The 20,966-nt window shown below is 39.3% G+C and overlaps 2 protein-coding genes and 1 long non-coding RNA gene across 5 annotated transcripts in view; 1 reads left to right on the forward strand and 2 right to left on the reverse strand.

Annotated features, from left to right (window-relative positions):
- Window positions 1–480: 480 nt before the first annotated feature.
- LOC135084904 (AP-3 complex subunit sigma-1) lies at window positions 481–11,055 on the reverse strand. The gene is made up of 6 exons (XM_063979655.1): window positions 10,864–11,055; window positions 10,556–10,647; window positions 5,448–5,559; window positions 4,537–4,716; window positions 3,049–3,156; window positions 481–1,624 (listed from the first exon to the last, which is right to left on the reverse strand). Exons 1-6 carry the CDS (start codon window positions 10,930–10,932, stop codon window positions 1,610–1,612), a joined length of 576 nt encoding a protein of 191 aa, XP_063835725.1. The 5' UTR covers window positions 10,933–11,055; the 3' UTR covers window positions 481–1,609.
- Window positions 11,056–11,659: 604 nt separating this feature from the next.
- The window catches only part of LOC135084894 (zinc transporter foi), a 75,022-nt gene continuing 65,715 nt past the window's right edge, over window positions 11,660–20,966 (forward strand). The window contains exon 1 of one of the 2 annotated variants that reach the window (XM_063979636.1): window positions 11,660–11,869. The gene's annotated coding sequence lies outside the window, so the exon portion shown is untranslated. Of the gene's footprint in view, window positions 11,870–12,146; window positions 12,170–20,966 lie in introns of those variants that run through there. The other variant, XM_063979638.1, reaches the window with a different exon arrangement.
- Window positions 15,894–20,911, reverse strand: LOC135084908 (uncharacterized). Of its 2 annotated transcripts, XR_010259968.1 has the most exons (4): window positions 17,091–20,911; window positions 16,906–16,988; window positions 16,695–16,792; window positions 15,894–16,104 (listed from the first exon to the last, which is right to left on the reverse strand). It is a non-coding gene; the product is annotated as an uncharacterized LOC135084908 (long non-coding RNA). The 2 variants fall into 2 exon arrangements; XR_010259967.1 differs by having other exon boundaries at window positions 15,894–16,792; window positions 17,091–20,904.

Raw genomic sequence — 20,966 nt, forward strand, 5'->3', positions numbered from 1 at the left:
AAGATATTACAATATCGTAGTAATTGAGTATGAAACTGTACAGCACGACTTTAGATTATGTTTGTATTCTAAAACGATGTTCAAATATGAATCAACACTGTGATGTGTCTAAATTTAAATATTGAAATTGAATAAGTACCAATAAAACACCAATAATTCGAAGGTACATTGTCAAAACATAATAATTCTAAAGCCCGGTCTGTGAGCACGTAGAATTTTGTCCAATGACCCCAAGCTACCCATCCTTATCGCTCGCGCGATATTGCTGTCGCGACTGTGCGACGCGCGCCCGCAGTGAGTGTGCGAGCGCGACAGCAACAAAATTACGCGCGAGCGATAAGGATGGGTAGCTTGGGGTCATTGGACAAAATTCTACGTTCTCGCAGACCAGACTATAGGCATGAAAACTCAATTTATTTTCAATTCTTTAACCGTACCTAACGCAATTAACCGTGAACTATGATTTTTGAATTCAATAAATATTGTCGAAAAAGTGGATTAACAAGAAAATGTGACGTCATCATGTGTTAATACTTTAATTAATCACAGACAAATATCTACGGTCGTGTTATGAACATCGCTTTAGAACAAAAATATACAGGTCTAACTCAGTCAGTGCCTAAGGCAGTGGTTCCCAAACTTATTTAGTCTACTGCCCACTTTGAGAATAAATTATTTTTAGCGCCCCCCATTTTTGTAGTCAATAGTCGAGCTCAGTCGATGTCTAAGAATCCTCCTAGTAGATGACGTTTCCCAAGCCTCTACACAACGTCCCGATTTTTTTTCTGGGTCTCTTACCGCCCTTCTTTAAGCCTGCAGCGCCCACAAGGGGGCGTTATCGCCCACTTTGGGAAAGACTGCTCTAACACGTCATATTATGTCAATGTCACCCCTCCCGTGCCGCATACCTCAGGCACTGAGTTAAGTGACCTATGATTGTATAAATCTTTTCTACAAGTATAAGAATAGGACAGTATTGAGATTTGAAATTCACCTATACTGTATGGCCCAGAACACGGTGAAACGCAACTGCAACGAAACTGCAACTGCTAGTTACTTTTGAGTTGCATCTAAGTTTCTGCCATAGCGTCCGTTGAGAGACCACACATGACGCGACCAGTTTGAAACTTTCAGTTTCATTCATCAGAATCATCACAAAGTTGCAGTTTCGTTGCAGTTACGTTTCACCGTCTGTTCTGGGCTTATAAGCTATATTTTAACAATATCCTTTACAAACAATATTCCCCGTCCATTATTCTCGCCAATCTTATATACCATCCTAAAAACCTTTACCCTGTTTTTTTTTCTTCTTTTTTTTCTTTTTAACATCCGTATAATCGTACTCCACCGTAGTCCCACTTAAATCTTGATACCCATCTGCTTTGGAACTTTCATAATCTGGAAAACTGATGCCTTCAGTTTGCTGGTAATTTTCCGAGAACGTTTCCGAAAATTTCGTGCTCAAAGTTTCTGATCCGAAGAACTTGTTTGCGAAGTTTTCTGTGGGTTTGTGTAGGTTTTGGTATTTTTCGTTTTGAGGGTAGAGCGAGTTTAGGATGTTGGTCGCTATGGCAACGGGCGTTGGGGGGTAACCGCCCTGGGTGTACGGTCAGAACTTTAGATCCTGGAAAATATAAAAAAAAATATTACTATCCATTTCTTGTCCCGAAGCTGTGGTAAAAGTAACACTGGGACGTATAAAACCTACTTGCAAAATAAATTAATTTTAATTTGATGATTATTATAATAGTCTAAGAGCTAGTGAACGCCAGACCTACGTCATTTTATAAAAGCTGAAAGTTTGTCAGCATATTATGCTCCCAATATAGGATAAATGTTGGTGAATCATGAAGTTTGGGTCATCGTGGCTTTGGCAGCTATCCTAAAAAATCTGTCTGGCAAGGAGTTGGAACTGTCAAAACTGTCTGGCTGTTGGGGAAAATACTTCTAATTATTGCCCAAATATTATACATAAAAATCAGATTTTATGGTATAACCAGGCCTGTTCGTTCATCTCCGCGAGTTTACATCGAAAACAAAACACGCACGATTGCCCCCTACAAGAGTACTATTCGACAAGGCCTCACATACGAGCGAACATTGACTCACGCACGCGTATTCTTGTGTATGATGGAAAAAAATAAAGAAAATGGTGTACTAAATACTGTGCAGTATTTAACTGCCTAAATAATAATAAAAACACAGAATGTACTTTTTTAAGTTGCCTCAAGACACTGAGAGGTAAATAAGTAGTTAATATTATTCATGATAATTCATGCTAAATCATGTATTTCCTCCGCCATTTTCTGCAGATTGGCACCTCACGTCACATCATTTTACCGAAGTCAGCCCTATAGCTTCGGCGCAGTACCGATCACTGACGTTTGTCAACAAAACTTCTGACAAACTTGCTTGACTCTTGAGACAAGCTAAATTACACCATATTGTTAATGACATTGAGCATACATTTTTTTAAATACCTTCGCGAAGTAAAACTTCTGTACGTAGTACTTATTATTATTCTGTGGTATAACGTAAATCTAACTTTTACGGTGGCTTTTTCTGTATATTCAATAGACTGTAATTCTACTAACAGGCAACGATTTTTTTTTATAACTTATTGCCAACTTATTAACAACAACGCTTGGACCAATTTTACCAAATCTTTTTTGTTAATATTCGTTGAAGTTCCGATTGTTTTTACGACGAGAAAAAATCAAATAATTTTCGGGAGCGGCCTAAAAACAGCCCTTTTTTCACGCGGGCGGAAAGCTAGTCTGAAGAATAAAATTGTTATTATGACATAACATCCTATACAGAAACTGTCAATAGGACAATAATTCTTTAGTTAAAAGTTGTTCGATGATTGAAAAATCAGCCGTAAATCAATAAAATAATACAATTCACGTTTGCTGCTTAGTTTTTACTTAGTAAGGGTAACAACCCAGTCCAATCAATTTGTATTTGTATCTATCTGAAAGTCATATTTTGGCTGTAGCCTATTTTGTATGTAATAAATAAATAAATAAATTTTATTCTTCAATTCACCTTGATAGCCTGCGGCAAGTCCGGCAGACGCATATCTCGCAACTGCTGAGGCAGGTTCATCGACTTCACGGCTGATACCGCACGCGCGGGCGCCGCTGATATACCAGCCTGTAAATAACAACTTATTTGAAATACTTTTACATGGATAAAAAATGTCAGCCGTATCCATAATACAGGATAAGAAATTCAATCATTTATTCAGTACTTAGTCCCTTTGGGTGCCCTACCAGCACTTTGGGAAAACGGGTTGGTGCTGAGAAGAAGTAGCTTAAGAATCGTCAAAGGTTTTCTTGGGCCATTATGGCCCGGGCCCATGTTCTTCTGATTAATTTCGTTGCGGGTCCAATGACAGTTTAACTTTCCCCCGGGACAAACTTGACCTTCATTGGTTGGGTTGTTGGCGGTCAAGCTGTAGATCCTGGCTACACAGGAGTTGCAGCGGTGGGAACGAGAGGTAAGAATAGTCCCGAAACATAAGTGTAGTTTTTTTTATCATCCACAATGAGGAAACTCTTGGCCTGTATCTCACATCTGTGACGCATGTAGGAAAGAAGTTATCTTCAAGGCGGTCTTTAACTTACTGGAGGCGCTGGGCATTCAAGGAAGCTCTTAAAGTTTAATCATGGAACTTTTTAAAGATCACGTTAAATTGTTCACAGGTTACTGGTAAGTATTCGAAGATTACTGTGTAAATTGGATCAAGGGATCCCCGATCGTGGGGCCCTAATCACGTGCCCAGATTACCCAATGGGAAAGAATCCTTGTCGGATAACGTCTCACCTCTGCCTTCTGCATCTTATTCTGCTCGGCGAGCCGGCAGAGTATGTCGGCCATGTTGTCTGCAGCGGCCCACTGCAACCCCTGTCTAGGGGACTTATCCCACAACTGAAACCCCTGTCTATGGGACTTATCCCACAACGGAAACCCCTGTCTATGGGACTTATCCCACAACTGAAACCCCTGTCTATGGGACTTATCCCACCACTACTGCAACCCCTGTATATGGGACTTATCCCACCACTGCAACCCCTGTATATGGGACTTATCCCACAACTGAAACCCCTGTCTATGGGACTTATCCCACAACGTAAACCCCTGTCTATGGGACTTATCCCACAACTGAAACCCCTGTATATGGGACTTATCCCACCACTGCACGCCCTGGGACTTATCCCACCACTGCAAGCCCTGGGACTTATCCCACCACGGCAACTTCTGTACAGCCAGGGTCTTCGGACAGCAGTTGTAGTCTCACCTCTGCCTTCTGCATCTTGTTCTGCTCAGTATACAACAGCAGCTGTATACAACATCCACTGTATACACCATCCACTGTATACAACAGCAGTAGCGTCTCACCTCTGCCTTCTGCATCTTGTTCTGCTCTGCATTGTACTTTCTTACTCAGGATCTTTGGACAGCTGTAGCGTCTCCTTTACAGACAGCAGCTGTAGTGTCATAGCAGCTGTATACAGCAGCATTGCGTCTCACCTCTGCCTTCTGCATCTTGTTCTGCTCGGCGAGCCGGCAGAGTATGTCGGCCATGTTGGTCTGCAGCACCATGCCGCCCATCACCAGCTCGTCCAACACCTGGTGCGCCGCGTCCGCGTGGAAGATCAGGTCTAGCTCGCAGACGTTCTCGAAGCACTTGTCTAGGGTCTCTACAAACACCTAGAAATTAAATAAACCACTAATAAAGCCTCACGAAACGGATTAAAGCCCGGTCTGTGAGCACGTAGAATTTTGTCCAATGACCCCAAGCTACCCATCCTTATCGCTCGCGCGTAATTATATTGCTGTCGCGACTGTGCGACGGGCGCCCGCAGTGTGTGTGCGAGCGCGACAGCAACATGATTACGCGCGAGCGATAAGAATGGGTAGCTTGAGGTCATTGGACAAAATTCTACGTGCTCGCAGACCAGACTAATAGTAGGTTATCAATATAGCATTAACATCTACATTAGTTTGGGATTGTGTCGTAGACGTTATCGAAGCTCTTGTCACACATAGGGTATCCACGAACACCTAGGTATAGAATATAATATGTACAATACAGCTTTAAGAGAACCAGTCTAACAAGCGTAGGGAGTGGAGTGTGCCAAACTGTCAAGTGCCTCTGTTAAACAGCACCATCTTCTGAGACTAGATAATTAATATTGATGGCACTGCTAAATATGCCAGGAATATCACAAAGTATGATGTCTGTCAGCCATCTATGTTCTTGATTGTCTGTCTTATAGAGCAGATGTAAAATAATTATAATATTAATAAAGAATGAAGAAAAAAAGACATGAAAATAATTATAAGTTACAACTGTAAGTATTATGACAAACATTTCATATCATTATGTGCATTTTAGAGAGATAAAATCATTGTATTATAATTATTTACTTAAAACTTACCTGAATTAAGTCTAGGATGCCCAGTTCACTTTCAGAGGAGTCCACGCAGAACACAAAGTAGAGGGTAGCGTAGTGCCTGTAGATCAGCTTGTAGTCTGACCCTCCGATGAGACTGGAAGAATACAGTATTGATTTAAAATGACGATAAGTTTTGAGTAAGGCATTGTAAAACATTGTTGAGAAAAATATGTCCATTCACTAAGGGTTTGGCTGCTTTGGCTATATCAATAGTAAGTCAAATTATTTCAAAGTATGTATGTTTGTATACGTTGTCTAGTACCCATAGTACAAGCTTTGCTTAGTTTGGGACTAGAAGCGCAGTGTAAAATGTCCAAGGATATTTATTTATTTTATTATTAGTGTCTTTAGGGACAAAATGTTACTATATTGATCTATACTATGTCTAGCATGAGCATATAAGTATGTTTATTTATTTGTGACACATGGATGTTTTATAGTATTTCTGTTTAATTTGTATTTTAGCCATAATACAGGCTCTGCTGAGTTGAAAACTCATTTATCATTGTACTTATTTATTTATTTATTTGAACACCAACAAGGTTACATTGAGGCTTCACAAAAGTAACTATAAAAAATGACACTTAGTACATTATGGCCTCATACTGAGCAGAGACCAAATTGGTACAATTTTTTTTTCTTTTTGGTCTTTATGTTAATTTGTATCATTCTATTTTTAGTACCAATTGAATATTCTTTCTTTCTTTCTTTATTTCATTGTCTCTCAGACCAAATCAGAGTAACAATGGGTCAAAGGGTAGGATGTTTATTGTGTCAATAATAATCAATAGCTGTTAGTTATTGTATTTATTACTATTTTATTTATGAGATTGATGATTAAATGATTATCAGAAATAAAGTCTGGTATACCAGTGTTGGCACTAATCAATTAATTTTTTAATCAATTAATTAATTTGATTAATTTTAATCATGATTAAATTAATCCTGATTAAAATAATCATGATTAAAAAAGTAATCATAATCATGATTAATTTGTTAATCATTAATCAATAATCATTAATTTGATTAACTTGATTAACTTCTTAAATGTTCTATCGAAAACAATGTTAAAACATTGAATTCTAATATTAGATGTCTGGTTTTAGGCTACAATTCTATGACAGGTCATACCCAGATAAATATAACGATGGTGGAAGTATCAATTAATGTAAGGGACATTTTGGCCAAAATGAGTTATATATACCAACGGATTCAGAATTTTCGGCTCTATCGATTGGTATACTTGAAATGTTGATATCTTTAAAAAAATGTCCCTTACCTTAAACATTTTTAGTCGTCTGAATACGACTTTTGGGGAAATAAATGATTTAAAGGACGGAAATTCCTTTTAATAATACAATTCAGCCCTTACCCTAAACTGTTGGTTTTAACTTTTGAACTCATTGAACCTTACTTAATTTTAAACTTTTTGATTTATCATAATTAGGCCCTTACGTTAATATGCTTATAGGATATCAATTACTTTTTTTGGTGGTGATATGCATTTAATGCCTCCCACTCCTACTACACTTATGAACACTAAGTTGTCTTGTCTCTATCTTTTTTCTGTTCATTTTTACGCAGTTGGGTTTTTGACCGAGGGGCTGAAGGCTCTTCAGAACCTGTTCAATTCCGTCATCCTCGAAGGAAAAACGCCTACGGTATGGCACAGAAGTGTGGTGATACTCTTCTTCAAAAAAGGCGACAAAACCTTGTTGAAGAATTATAGACCCATCTCACTTCTGAGCCATGTCTACAAGCTGTTTTCGAGAGTCATTACGAATCGTCTCGCTCGTAAGCTCGATGACTTCCAGCCTCTCAAACAAGCCGGTTTCCGAAAAGGCTTTAGTACACCACATAATTACATACGCCACGGCAGATTATACAGAAGACCGAGGAGTATAGTCAGTCACTTTGCCTGGCGTTTGTGGACTATGAGAAAGCTTCGATCGAGACCTGGGCAGTACCTACTACAGTTTCTCCAACGGTGTCAAATTGACTATATCGATACATCGAAGTGTTGAAAGGCTTGTACGAAAACGCCTCAATGTCGTTCCGTCTTCAGGATCAAGACTCGAAACCAGTTGCAGCAGCAGACAGGGGGAACTGAAAACTCCGAAACTGTTCACCACCTGGAGAACTGCTTCTGGACTGAAACGAATTCGGCATAAATATCAACAGTGAGTAAATAACCCACCTTCGATTCGCACTCTAAAGGTTGGATACTCTACACTCGGCAGTTGTTGACAATTATATATACCTAGTACAAACAGTCCAGTTAGGCTGGTTATAGTGTCACGCAGACCGTCCAGTGCGGATCCGCTCCACACAGCCGATCTGTAAACTTCGAGGAAGCGTTTTAGAGTAATGCGGTCCGCAGGAATCGCTCGCTAACTAGCAGTTCATACAGATTGGCTGTGCGGAGCGATCCGCACTGACGATCCGCGTGACACTAAAACCAGCCTTAGGTAGGTCCAACTTCGAGGAAGGGATCAATCGTCGAATCCAACTCGGCTGGCAACGTTCAGGAAGCTTCGCGATATTCTCACGTCTGAAATATCGCACTGTCTCAAGACAAAAGTCTTTGATAACTTATGGATCTGAGACGTGGTCGCTTACTGTGGGCCTCATAAGAAGACTCAAGGTCAAAGGCGATGGAGCGTGCTATGCTCGTAGTGATTGAACCAGAAATGACGTGATCCGCAGGAGAACCAAAGTGACTGACATAGTCCGCAGAATCGCTAAAATCAAGTGGCAGTGAGTGGAGCTCGTAGCTTGCAAAGCTGATGGCCGCTGGGGCAGAAAAATTCTTGAGTGGCGACCACGAGCTGGAAGACGTAATGTGCTGCAGACCTCCACTAGGTCGACCGACGATCTGGTGAAGGTTGTAGGAGGTGCCTGGATGCGGGCGGCGCAGGACCGGTTGTTGTGGAAATCCTTGGGGGAAGACCTTTGTCCAGCAGTGGACGTAATTCGGCTAAAACGAACGAACGATGATTGAAAAAAAAAACCTAACTGCGTAAAAATGAACAGAAAAAGATAGAAACAAGACAACTTGTTCACAAATGCAGACGTACGCATCATCAGTGACTAAATGTTTTGTTGGTGATGTGTATTTGATGCCTCCAACTGCATTTGTTAACACTAAGTTGTCTTGTTTCTATCTCTTCTCTTCGTTTTGTTAATGAAAACTCGAATGCAACCTCTACTTACATCAGGTTTTAATGTTAAAATTGTCAAGTTACAATAATATTACTGTCGTATTTATTCTTAAATGTACCTTACAACATACATGACATTCCATACTGTGAAATTTCAACATTGTAAGGTACAGTCAAGCTCGTTTCTTTAATGTAAGGGACATGCTATCTTTTAAACTACCCGTTTTTCGAAAATTTGGCGTTTATATTATGAAAGAACAGAAAATTCTAAGAAACTTTGCCATAGAAACTATTTAAATCGTAACATCACATAAAAAGATATTGAGGTATAAAGAAAAAAAAAATCGTTTTTTTGGCTCTCCTGAAAAGTCGTGTTTTGTCCCTTACAGTAATTGATATTTCCACCATCGATAAGGTAACCTAGACTGCCCCCCGCCCCCTTCCCTGAAACTTCCGGTGCAGTCTTCCGACCTCCCGTAGGAGGATATCAGTCCACTTCTCCTACCGTTCCAGCACTTACTTGCAACCCCACACTCCCACTACCTGCTCCCCACCCCTAGCCTCCCCTGAAACTTCTGCTACGAAGTCTCCTGCACCTCCCCAACACGCAAAACCTCCTAGTTTAGCAACCCCACCCTTCTATTGAATTGCCCACGCGTGGCCCTCCCCCCGAAACTTCTGCTACGAAGTCTCCTGCACCTCCCCAACACGCAAAACCTCCTAGTTTAGCAACCCCACCCTTCTATTGAATTGCCCACGCGTGGCCCTCCCCCCGAAACTTCTGGTACGAAGTCTGCTGCACCTCCCCAACACGCAAAACCTCCTAGTTTAGCAACCCCACCCTTCTATTGTATTGCCCACGCGTGGCCCTTCCCCCGAAACTTCTGGTACGAAGTCTCCTGCACCTCCCCAACACGCAAAACCTCCTAGCTTAGCAACCCCACCCTTCTATTGAATTGCCCACGCGTGGCCCTCCCCCCGAACTTCTGGTACGAACTCTCCTGCACCTCCCCAACACGCAAAACCTCCTAGCTTAGCAACCCCACCCTTCTATTGAATTGCCCACGCGTGGCCCTCCCCCCAAACTTCTGGTACGAAGTCTCCTGCACCTCCCCAACACGCAAAACCTCCTAACTTAGCAACCCCACCCTTCTACTGAATTGCCCACGCGTGGCGCTCCCCCCGAACTTCTGGTACGAAGTCTCCTGCACCTCCCCAACACGCTAAACCTCCTAGCTTAGCGACCCCACCCTTCTATTGAATTGCCCACGCGTGGCCCTCCCCCCGAAACTTCTGGTACGAACTCTCCTGCACCTCACCAACACCCAAAACCTCCTAGTTTAGCAACCCCACCTTTCTGTTGAATTGCCCACGCTTGCCCCTACCTTGGGGGGGGGGGGGCACTTCTCCCCTATCGTCAGCCAGCCCGCTTAACTTCTTTCCTGGCCCAATTTTGCTGGAGGATACCGGAAGAATAGAAGGAATTGTGAGAAACAAAACTAGTGCGATACGTGTTTTCAGTAGTGAAAATTGACGCAGTTTTTTGGGAAAACGACAGTACAACTCTAGATCCCCCCTTTGCTAGACATTTTATAAGTCGCGGGTACCTTTTCATACACCCCCAACCCTTTTCTTATGAAAATAGTAGATAGTTAATCAAATAATCAAATTAACGATTATGATTATGATTAATTAATCTTAATCAAATTTTTTGATTAATGATTAATTAATCATAATCAAAAAAAATTGATTATGATTTTAATCATTAATTTTTAATCATTAATCAGATTAACTTTTTGCCAACACTGTGGTATACTGTATACCTCTTCAGCTAAAGAATCAGACTTATCTTTTGTTTGTAGCCACATCTTCTGGTTCATAGGACAATAATACATGTATGAGTTTCAAAAAAATTAAATCCCAACTTACCTGCCTCCTTCCAAGAAATTGCACACATTGTCGTCGCGCTTGGAGACTAGCTGGAAAGTCTCCTTGATGATCTGCTGCTGCATGTCTTCATTCTGGAATATTTTAGACGATTTTGCATATTTTAGAAGCCCTACAAATGGAAATTTTTACTGCGGATAGACATCATAATTTTACAACACATGCGAGTTTTAGCAACAAATTTTTATACGTAGGAACTGCACAAAGGCAAGTAGAGATGATTCTGCTGAATAAACTTAGCTGTAAATAGATAATTTAGTAAATAAAGAAACTAAATAACTTTCACTCACAAAGTATTGGTAGAATTTCGACAGTCTTGGCTTCCCATGATTGTTGAACACTAATATTGCCTTGATCATTGTGAGAGAGATCAATTTAAGTCTATTCTTACTGTAAAATTGATTTAGCTTATCATTTAAAATGACCGTAAATACAAAATTAACACAAAATGCGACAAAATTCTTATCGATTTTGCCAGTTGTCATTAATTTATGTGTCAAATTTGACAGATCTTAGACTTTTTTTTTTGCCTTATTTTTAGTGTATGACCAAAATAGGATTTTGAGCCGAAACCAACGGCCGAAACCATATCTTTGGCCTGGATCTCAGTTTCAGGCAAAACTCATTTTTAGATTTTATAGCTTTTATGTGTTAAATATTATGCACAGTTTTAACCGCAGTTATTCTGATCGAAATAAAATTGAGTAATTGAGTAATTGTTTACAAAGTGTATCAATCTGTGGTGTCAATAAAGTTTTTAGCTATTTTGAAGCTAAATTATTTAAAGAAAATTGTATTCCATATTTTTCCCCCTTACTTTAGGGAGAAAATTCAAAGCTGGAAACCCTGGTCCGAATTGCACCAAACTCATTTCACAATTTTTGGATATTATTAAAAAAATATTAAAATTTCGTTATTACATTTATTAAAAATTTATCAGTAATTCAAAAATTACACTGTAATGATGAAAAAATGAAACAGAAAATATTTTTGGGCTTAAAGAGGAAAAATTAATAATTAACGTCAAAATAACGATGCACTCCAAACGTCCGAGGTATTTTCGGACAAAGAACGGCGTTATTGTTGCACAATTTTCATTTCTTGCAACACCGGTAAACGTGCGAACGCGTTGCGCTCGGCGCCGTCTTCGCGATTGTCAAGAAAGTAAAATCGTAAAAAACTAAATGAGTATTGTGTGAATTAGACTGTATTTATTGCCGCCTGTGCTAATTGTTTTGTGGATATTTGAGTGAGCAATTACAGCCGCGCCGCCGGCATCGTGGCACATGAATACAGGTCAGTGGTTGCAATGGATGTCATATTTTGTTGTCTGTATTTGGTTGCATGCCGGACTACGTTTTCGGTCTTTCTTCAGGTAAATACAGTTCGTATTGGTTTACAAGACTGTGTGTGTGATGTTCCCGCGCTGTTTCCACTGTCGCGGTCGGATTAGCACACTTGTTTTTCAACTATAAATATTCGAGTTGAAAATTGTTTTATTTTGATGAAAGTGCTCGGTTATACTTCTGTAAGTATACTGGCGCCTGGCTGTGTAGCGAAACGTGCTATCGAGGACGTCGGGCGCACAATACCAAAGTAGGAAACCAGTTTTTTGATGCATTTTCGTTGACAAAGCCCTACAAGGAAGTGCTTTTTGCCAAACTGTTGAATATTGTTGTAGTAAGTAACTAGTAAACATAGTAGATGTCGTGTCCAGTGTGATAAACTTTGATATCTTGTGTCAACATAGAATATTATGAGAGAATTACAGTGATCATGGCTTTTGTAAACAGTCTGAACCCAGCATAATTTAACCATAATAATCTCACTTCCATTGGTTTACTATCTACTTTAAAGCCTTAAAGATACTTACTTTAAGTCTTTAATATTAAATTACAAGTTTATTAATAATGTAGGACAGGACAGGATCTCAGGTTATACTTTAAAAGTAGTTCAATGGTAAAAAAATACCATGCCTAACTGAAAATACCACAATTACCTTAAAACTTTGTAGTTACTTTCTTTTAGTTTTTACAACGACTAAAACTTTCATGAACAAGTTTTATTACAGATTTATGATTTTTCTATGTCATAGTCATAGTCATAGTCATTTATTCCATAAACAATAACATTATCGTATTGGAAATATTACAAAAAACATGAAAAATTAAAAAACATCAACCGATATAAAATTACAAATTATACAACACAGCATAAAACTTTAAGGAAGCATTTAACAAAATGAGATCTCTACTTTTTATCATTTAAATAATCCTCAATACAATAATAACATTTCTTCAATAACAAAGACTTAAGCTTATCTCTAAATTTATTAAAATTATAAATAGTTTTAAACTCTACAGGCAAGGCATTAAATAACTTAATTGCTTGGTATCTTACACAGTGACTAGCGATATTTAATTTAGGTACTATAGCAATTTGTAAGTTTTTTTTGCGTTTGAGTTCTCTCTGTGTTCTGTCTTCATTTGACTCAAACTTGTACAAGTGTTTTATTAGATAGGTTAACAAGGTAAAAATATACAATGACGGGACAGTTAAAATACCTAACGTTGCAAAATGTGGTTTACATGACTCTATTTGAGGAATGCGTTTCATGGTACGGATAGCTCGCTTCTGTAACACGAATGCTGCTGAAATATTATATTTATAACTATTTCCCCAGAACATAATACTATACCGGAGTTTAGATTCAATGAGCGCAAAGTAAACTAATTTGAGCTGATCTAAAGTTATTTCATCTCGTAAAGTTCTTAAGGCATAGCATGCTGAGCTTATGCTAGATTCTAATGCTTCTATTTCCTTCTTCCAATTTAAATCTCTATCAATATGTATACCCAAAAACTTAACTGTTTCCACTGAATTAATTCCTAAGTTATTCACTAATGGCTCTAAAGAATCCTTATCTCTAGCATTAGTCCTGAATAGCAAAGCAAAAGTTTTGTTTTTATTTAACACAAGATTATTTTTAGCAAACCAATATTCAAATTCATGAAAGGTATTTTGTATTTTATTATTAAGTTCTTGTACATTATTCGCAGAAACTACAGCATTAGTATCATCTGCATAGATAGTTAATTTAACATCTGGCTGATTTGCTTTCATGTAATCAGCCAGGTCATTCAAAAATACTACAAACAAAATAGGTCCCAATATTGAGCCCTGCGGAACCCCTCTTTTTATTGTTCTTAATTCCGATTTGTATGTAGTTTCCTCATTATTAACTATTTGTTTAATTTCAACAAATTGCTTGCGATTTGATAGATAAGATTGAAATAGTTTTAAGTTTTTATCTCTAATTCCGTAGTGTTCTAATTTTTGTAGCAAAATTTCATGATCTATTGTATCGAAGGCGGAGCTTAGGTCCAAGAACAATCCTCCTACTTTCATATTACTATTTAATTTAGCAACTACATCATCAATTAAGTTATTTATAGCATCTATAGTTCCCACACACGTCTGATATCCAAACTGCCTATAACAGTATGCCATTTTGTCGCAGATGTACCAACATATGTATGTACTATATACATAGTTATGGTATCTTTATTACAAATTTTTATTACCAAACAACTAAGACTGTAAACTCTTTGTAAACCAATTACAAATAAATAAATAAACACAAATAAAACAATCTGCTAAAATGTTACACCTTCCAAAGTTGTAAGCAGTTCTCAGAAACTAGTGAGCGTAATATATTCTATTACACTTGACATACTGGGAGTAGAAAGTCAAGTGAAATCTTGTCAATGAAAACATACCACAAGATCACATTGTGCGTGCTATTAAGCATGAAGGTTGTTTCATAAAATCTATATTGTACAGTAGTTACTTCATTGTAATTAATTATTTAATAACATATTGAAATTAAGTAAAACTTAGTCCTTCTAAAAATACAGAAAACATCCTCTTTGCAAACTACACCTACAGAATATACTTTAGAATGGTCAAGCATTACAAGAAACATAAGAATTTAATTTTTTAGATAGAAGAATATTTAAAAAGGTTTTCTACAGATTCCCAGTCAGTTTATCCCTTAGGACTACTCCATTGAAATGTAGTAAAATAAAATATTATATTAACGAAAAATCAAAATTGTTCTTGCTTAACGTCAAATACACAATGCAGTTAAATTAAGGACAACAGTCAAGTGCCGTTCAATGAGGATCATTTCGATTTTTAGCTGTGAATGCAGATTTATAGGGCTAAGAAATCCTTAATACACAGTCCAAAAATTTTTGTTCTACGATAAAAATTGACGAAGTTATGGCCAAATTACTAAAAAAGTTCACTGACCGCCCGGCGCGGGACCGTTGACGTCACTGTATCCGATCCGAACGCTGCCGGCGTACTGCGTGGATAGAAAATATTTTTTTCTAGCCAAACTATCAGTTTGAGAGAAAAACTTGTAATGACATATATTCATCATAATAAAGTAAGCTATCGATAGGTAATTTTAAAAATAGAAATTGTGAAAAATAACGCAAAAAATCCATACGCTCATACGATTCAATGGAACGCAGAGACGCGATTGGGGTCTCCGCGGTGGTATATTTGGCGATTTATTCAAATAAAGTGTTCATAAGTGTTGTTAGAGTCATATCTTCTTCCAAGTAAAATATAAAAATGTATAAGTATTAATTTATTTACTTCTAACAATAAGGTATAGCTGAGGCAGATACACTCTGCCTAGGCTACAAGACATTTCTATGCAGATCATTTCGATGTACACGCAATACCTACCTGTTATTTAGTTTTTCTGAGTTAAACCTACGTACCTACCTATCTATTCGCCGTTCCCATGGGCGGACCAGCTGCTGCAGGAAAGGACAGCTGCTCCCTCCTGGAAATCTATTTAATCTTAGCCTAGAAGCTAAGTATGACTCCCCCGCCCCCCTCCTCTCCCCAGGTCATAAGCTGGGCATGACTTCCCCCTCGGCCAGAAGTTGGGTATGATTTACCCCCCCCCCCAGGCCTGAAACTGGGTATGACTTGACCCCTCCCTCTCCCCCCAGGCCAGAAGCTGGGTAAGGCTTGCCCCTCCCCCCAGGCCATAAGTATAAGCTGGATATGACTCCCCTTCGGCCAGAAGCTGGGTATGACACCCCCCCCCCCCCCATGCCAGAAAAGCCAGAAACTGGGTATGACTTGACCCCCCCCTCCCCCCAGGCCAGAAGCTGGGTAAGGCTAGCCCCTCCCCCCAGCCCATAAGCATAAGCTGGGTATGACTCCCCCTAGGCCAGAAGCTGGGTATTACATACTGTAAATATGAAAATTTGCCGGAGCAAAATAAAAAATTAAATATTTAAATTGACAACAATTTAATTGTGGGTTAGACACAAATATTTAAAAAGAAAAATTAAGGGATGGGTCGTTGGGCCGTTTGGTTGGTACTGATTAAAAATACTTAAGATTACTAGCGCGCTAGTCGCCACCACTCGGCTCAACCCCCTCCGCACCCGTCGGGCGCAGCAAGCGTCTGGCACTGCGGGACAGCCGGTGCCAAACACCTCCTAGTGTACAAAAAATATTATTAAAATATCGTTACAGTAAGTGCACCACTGGTGCATTAATACCCTACAGCTTAAACAGGTAGTAATAGGCATATTAATACAAAGAAATTAATTTACTTGTGTTCGCTTAGTTAAATTACTACGACACACACAAAAAAAACAATCCATCGCTCTCAAGGATGGAGCAAATGTGAACACAGCAAAATCCAACGGTAATTCATTACAATGGTAAATCTATTTAGAAGGTAACATTTTGGTAAAATGTAATCATCGTAATTATTATATCATCTATCTTCACAAAGTGGACTAAAAATAGTTAACACAACAGAATCCATCGATAATACATCACAATGGTAAACTTATTTAGGAATTTACCTTTTGGTAAAATGTAATCATTGTAATTATCACATCATTTACCTTCATAAAGCGAACTAAAAATAGTTAACACAACAAAATCCATCGATAATACATCACAATGGTAAATTTATTTAGGAATTTACTTTTTGGTAAAATGTAATCGTTATGTGGGTAATCTACTTTTTCAAAGTAAACTAAAATAATTGACAAGCTCAATAGAAAACGGAACCAACCTATGAAGTAGGGTAGCCCTGGACCGTGGGGGACGGCCTCGGTAGTGTACATATCGGCCAGTCATGGTCGGGGAACGACTCTCAGGCACCATCGTCACCTTTTGAACAAAATTTACTAAATTGCGGACACATCACCGAGTACTGTGTTTCTAATAATTCATTCTAACTCAGCGGAGAGGCGAATGAGGTCGAGAAAGAAATTACAACATACCTTCAACGGAGGAAAAATCCGGCGACAGCCGCTAAAGCAGGACACAGCGCAGAGCTCGCCACCGAGCACTGTCCAACCAAAATCTGTGAATAACAACCACGCGCATTGGTTAACAATGCCGCCAATGCAAACAACAAAATAACAAGAAGAAACTCAAGATAATCCTTGGAATAGGACCTGCTTACCTTCAGTAACAGAACTCAGCACGTGGCAATGAGTCCACAAAATCACGGGGCTTTCGGATTTATTCTAAAATTCCCTTTTAACGTAGAGGATGGCGATGCGTGCCCTGCCCGTTTATCAGGGAACGGCACGGTTCAGACCTCTTGGAATTCGGGACACTATCACACCACGTACAACAGAACTTCCGTTCGCGATCACCCCAACCAAGCAAAAGACTTCGACACTCCAAAAAGCGCCGGTCATCACCCGTGACTCAGATGTTCGTTCGAAAACTTGTCACTCCAACAAATCACAATATCTAGCAGTTTTGTATAATTTTTTTCTTTACTTTCAATAAATGCCACTTGTGTTAACTAGCCTCTTATTGAATAATTTCGATATGGGAACTCACAATACTGCTTCTCTCATTTAAATTTAATTAAATAATTAAACTTTAGAAAGAAAAAAAATAACAAACAAGCAAGTTTCTGAACGTCACCTGTGTGTTTCGTTTCACTCAGAATATGTCAAATTTCTAGAACGTTCCGAATCCATGATCGATCAAGATACATTACAATGTTATTTTAATATAAACATTGAGGAAAATACTGTAAATAGCTAGAATTTAAATTAAAGAGCCTAAATATTAAGTTTTATAAAAATTTAGTATTGAACATTTAATTTTGTTATACACTTTTTTTTACTAAAAAAATGAAACGCAACGCATTGATCTGTCAAACGGAGACATTCAAAAAGTGAGGTTATTTATTGCTCTGTGTACCAAAACAATGTAATTAATTTTAATAGAAGTTAATCAAAACTCAGTGAATCACTTACAATGACACAATCAAGTGACAAAGGGAATACTGTACACTTTGTAATATGTGACCTTACGGTCCGTTGGAATGTTTGTTTGTGGAAATCGGTAAGTATTCAATCTCGCCAAAAAAAAAGTGTTACAGTACCCCCTCACCCACCAGAATTTTACGAGGATAACGAGAAAAATTCACGCTGGCCCTCCAGCATCAACCTATCTAACAGAAAACAAACCACCACTATTCACAACAAAGATCAACCTTTCAATCTAAACCCTTAATGTCTTTCACGTGACATTCACTATGTTTACCATTTTCATCTTCCAGCAAGTAAACAAGTTTAGATAACTTTTTAACAATCCTACATTTTTCAAATCTAGGTGCCAGCTTATAAGAAAAATGTTTAGCAGCGTCGCTACGGACATGCGTGCGCCGCCAAACCACATCATCTTCCTCAAACTCGACATCTCTCCGACGCCTATTATAATATTTGGCATTTCGTGAGTGAGATTTCTTTAACTGCTTCTCTACTTCTAGGAATACCTCTTTCAACGCACCCATTCTGTCAACATAGTCCGCACGGGACTCAATAACAAGGTCATCCACATCTTCACTGTCTCCATAGACATTTCCATTAGCAACAGCTTCACGCCCATGTACCAACAGGAAAGGAGTAAAACCAGTGGTATCGTTAACAGCAGTGTTAAGAGAAAATTGAATTTCGCAAAGGTGAGAATCCCAACCACGCTGATCATTACCTACAAGTGCGGCGACAGCTGTGACAATGGTACGGTTATACCGTTCCACTGTGTTCACTTGTGGGCAATAAGTAGGGGTATAGTGTACTTGGGGTATTCTATACTTTTCAAACAAGGCTCTCACGTCACGTCCAATAAACTGTGGCCCATTATCCACGATGACCGTTTGTGGGATCCCGTGTACTAGAAAAACATGATCCTCCAAGCGCTGAGCCACCACTTTACCAGTCGCACGCCGAAGGGGAAAGACCAACACGTATTTCGAAAAACAACACACCACTACAAGGAGATATTCATTTTGTTGTCGAGACCTGGGCAGTGGACCAACTAAATCAATGCTGAGGCACTGGAAGGGTCTACGACAAACCTTAGGGTTTCCAAATAAACCAGGAGTGGTTTGGTTTGGGTGTTTATAAGCTTTACACGTTTCACATTTCGACACGTAGTCTTCTACGTCTTTATACATCCCGGGCCAATAAAAATGGAGACGCAATCGCTTATACGTCTTTTCGACTCCTAAATGAGCACCTAAAGGAGAATCATGATTTTCCGTAATCAGACGTGGTCTATCATTCAATGGTACTACCTCCTTCCAATCGAAATCCCCCGTTAAAGATGATTTACTTTTAGTGTAACGATAAAGCTTACCGTCTATTATTTGGTAATTAGGACAGGTTTGAGGTCTGTCATGACAACGTGAATAAAGATTCTGAAACCAAGGATCCACCATCGCAGTATTCACAACGGACACAGGTACAGTACGGGATAGAGAATCTGGAATCAGATGTTCTCTGCCACGTCGATGCTCTATAATAAAATTATAAGGGGAGAGTCTACAACCCCAGCGCTCTAAACGCCCAGACGGATTTCGCAAATTAAGAAACCATTTCAAGCTTGCGTGATCCGTAATAATTCTAAAAGGTTTATGACCTTCCAAGTAAGGTCGAAAATGTTCCACTACTTGCACCACGGCTAACGCTTCTCTTTCCGTAGCGGAGTAATTACGCTCCTGTCGAGTTAAAGAACGACTATAATACGCAATAGGATGCTCTTCACCATCAAAAATCTGCGTTAACATTCCCCCAATACCAACATCAGACGCATCTGTGTGTACAACAAAAGGAAGGGAAAAATCTGGACAGGCTAATACGGGTGCTGAAGTCAAGGCGCTTTTCAACTGTAAAAACGCCTGCTCAGCCTCAGGAGACCAAACAAAAGGGGGTCTGTTCTTCCGCGTAGAGGTCAAGGCATTTAAGGGAGCAGCGATTGTACTGAAACCACGGATGAATCGCCTATAATACGACGCCGTACCAAGAAATCTTTTAACATCTTTAGGGCAAGTGGGGATCGGGAAATTCGTGATAGCTTTAATTTTATCTGGATCCGTTCTCAACCCCAACTCATCTACAACATAACCCAAATACTTCAACTGTCGGCGAAACAGACAACACTTAGACAAATTCACCGTCAGGTTTGCTGAACGCAAACGCTCAAAAACTTCACGCAGGAGCTCTATGTGCTCCTCAAAGGTCTTGCTAACCACGACCACGTCATCTAAATAAATAAATACACGCCCCCCAAATTCAGGACCAAACAATTTATCCATCAGCCGCTGCTGAGTAGCTGGTGCTGAAGTCAAACCAAAGCACATAACTTTAAATTGAAATAAGCCACGCGACGGCACGGTAAACGCGGTTTTCTCCTTGGAAGAAGAAGTGAGGGGAATTTGCCAAAAAGCGGCCTTCAGGTCTATAGAAGAAAGAAAGCGAGAGTCTCGAAGCTGGTCTAGAATATTATTGATGTAAGGAAGTGGGTAGGCATCATGTTTCGACACTTCATTAAGCTTCCGGCTATCCAGACAAAAACGCATTTCCCCATTAGCCTTGGGAGCCATGGTGATGGGGTTATTCCATGGGCTACAACTCGGCTCGACAACATCCATCTCGATCATTTCATCCAATTGACGGTTCAACTCACGAAGTTTATCGGGTGACATGACATAATACCGCTGCTTAATAGGAGGAGCATCACCAGTATCGATGTGATGGGAAATCAGGTGAGTTCTACCCAACCCTTTCTTCTCAGCCGAAATATCCTCAAACATCTTACATACATCACCAGCCAACCTCCTCTGTTCTTCTGTTAAGACATCAAAAGGATGAATACGATTAACCTGAGACACGACTGCTTCAGCAGGTCTTCGAAAGACAATTAAATTCTTCCGATCTGTAAGCCGCAAAACATCAGGCGCGATCTGGAAAGCCTTCCAGAAGTTTATACCAAACAATAAAGACGACGAGACTCCCGGAACAACATGAAACTTAAT

This window comes from Ostrinia nubilalis, chromosome 27, assembly GCF_963855985.1.
Source record: "Ostrinia nubilalis chromosome 27, ilOstNubi1.1, whole genome shotgun sequence".
Taxonomy (NCBI): Eukaryota; Metazoa; Arthropoda; class Insecta; order Lepidoptera; family Crambidae; genus Ostrinia; species Ostrinia nubilalis.

Excerpts from the sequence above, each read along its gene's own strand:
- LOC135084904 (XM_063979655.1), bottom strand. The coding sequence starts at position 10,932 with ATGATCAAGGCAATATTAGTGTTCAACAATCATGGGAAGCCAAGACTG. Across the intron at positions 5,560-10,555 it reads AATTTCTTGGAAGGAGGCAG|TCTCATCGGAGGGTCAGACT; the intron begins GTAAGTTGGGAT and ends GTATTCTTCCAG. Across the intron at positions 3,157-4,536 it reads ACAAGATGCAGAAGGCAGAG|GCTGGTATATCAGCGGCGCC; the intron begins GTGAGACGCAAT and ends TGTTATTTACAG.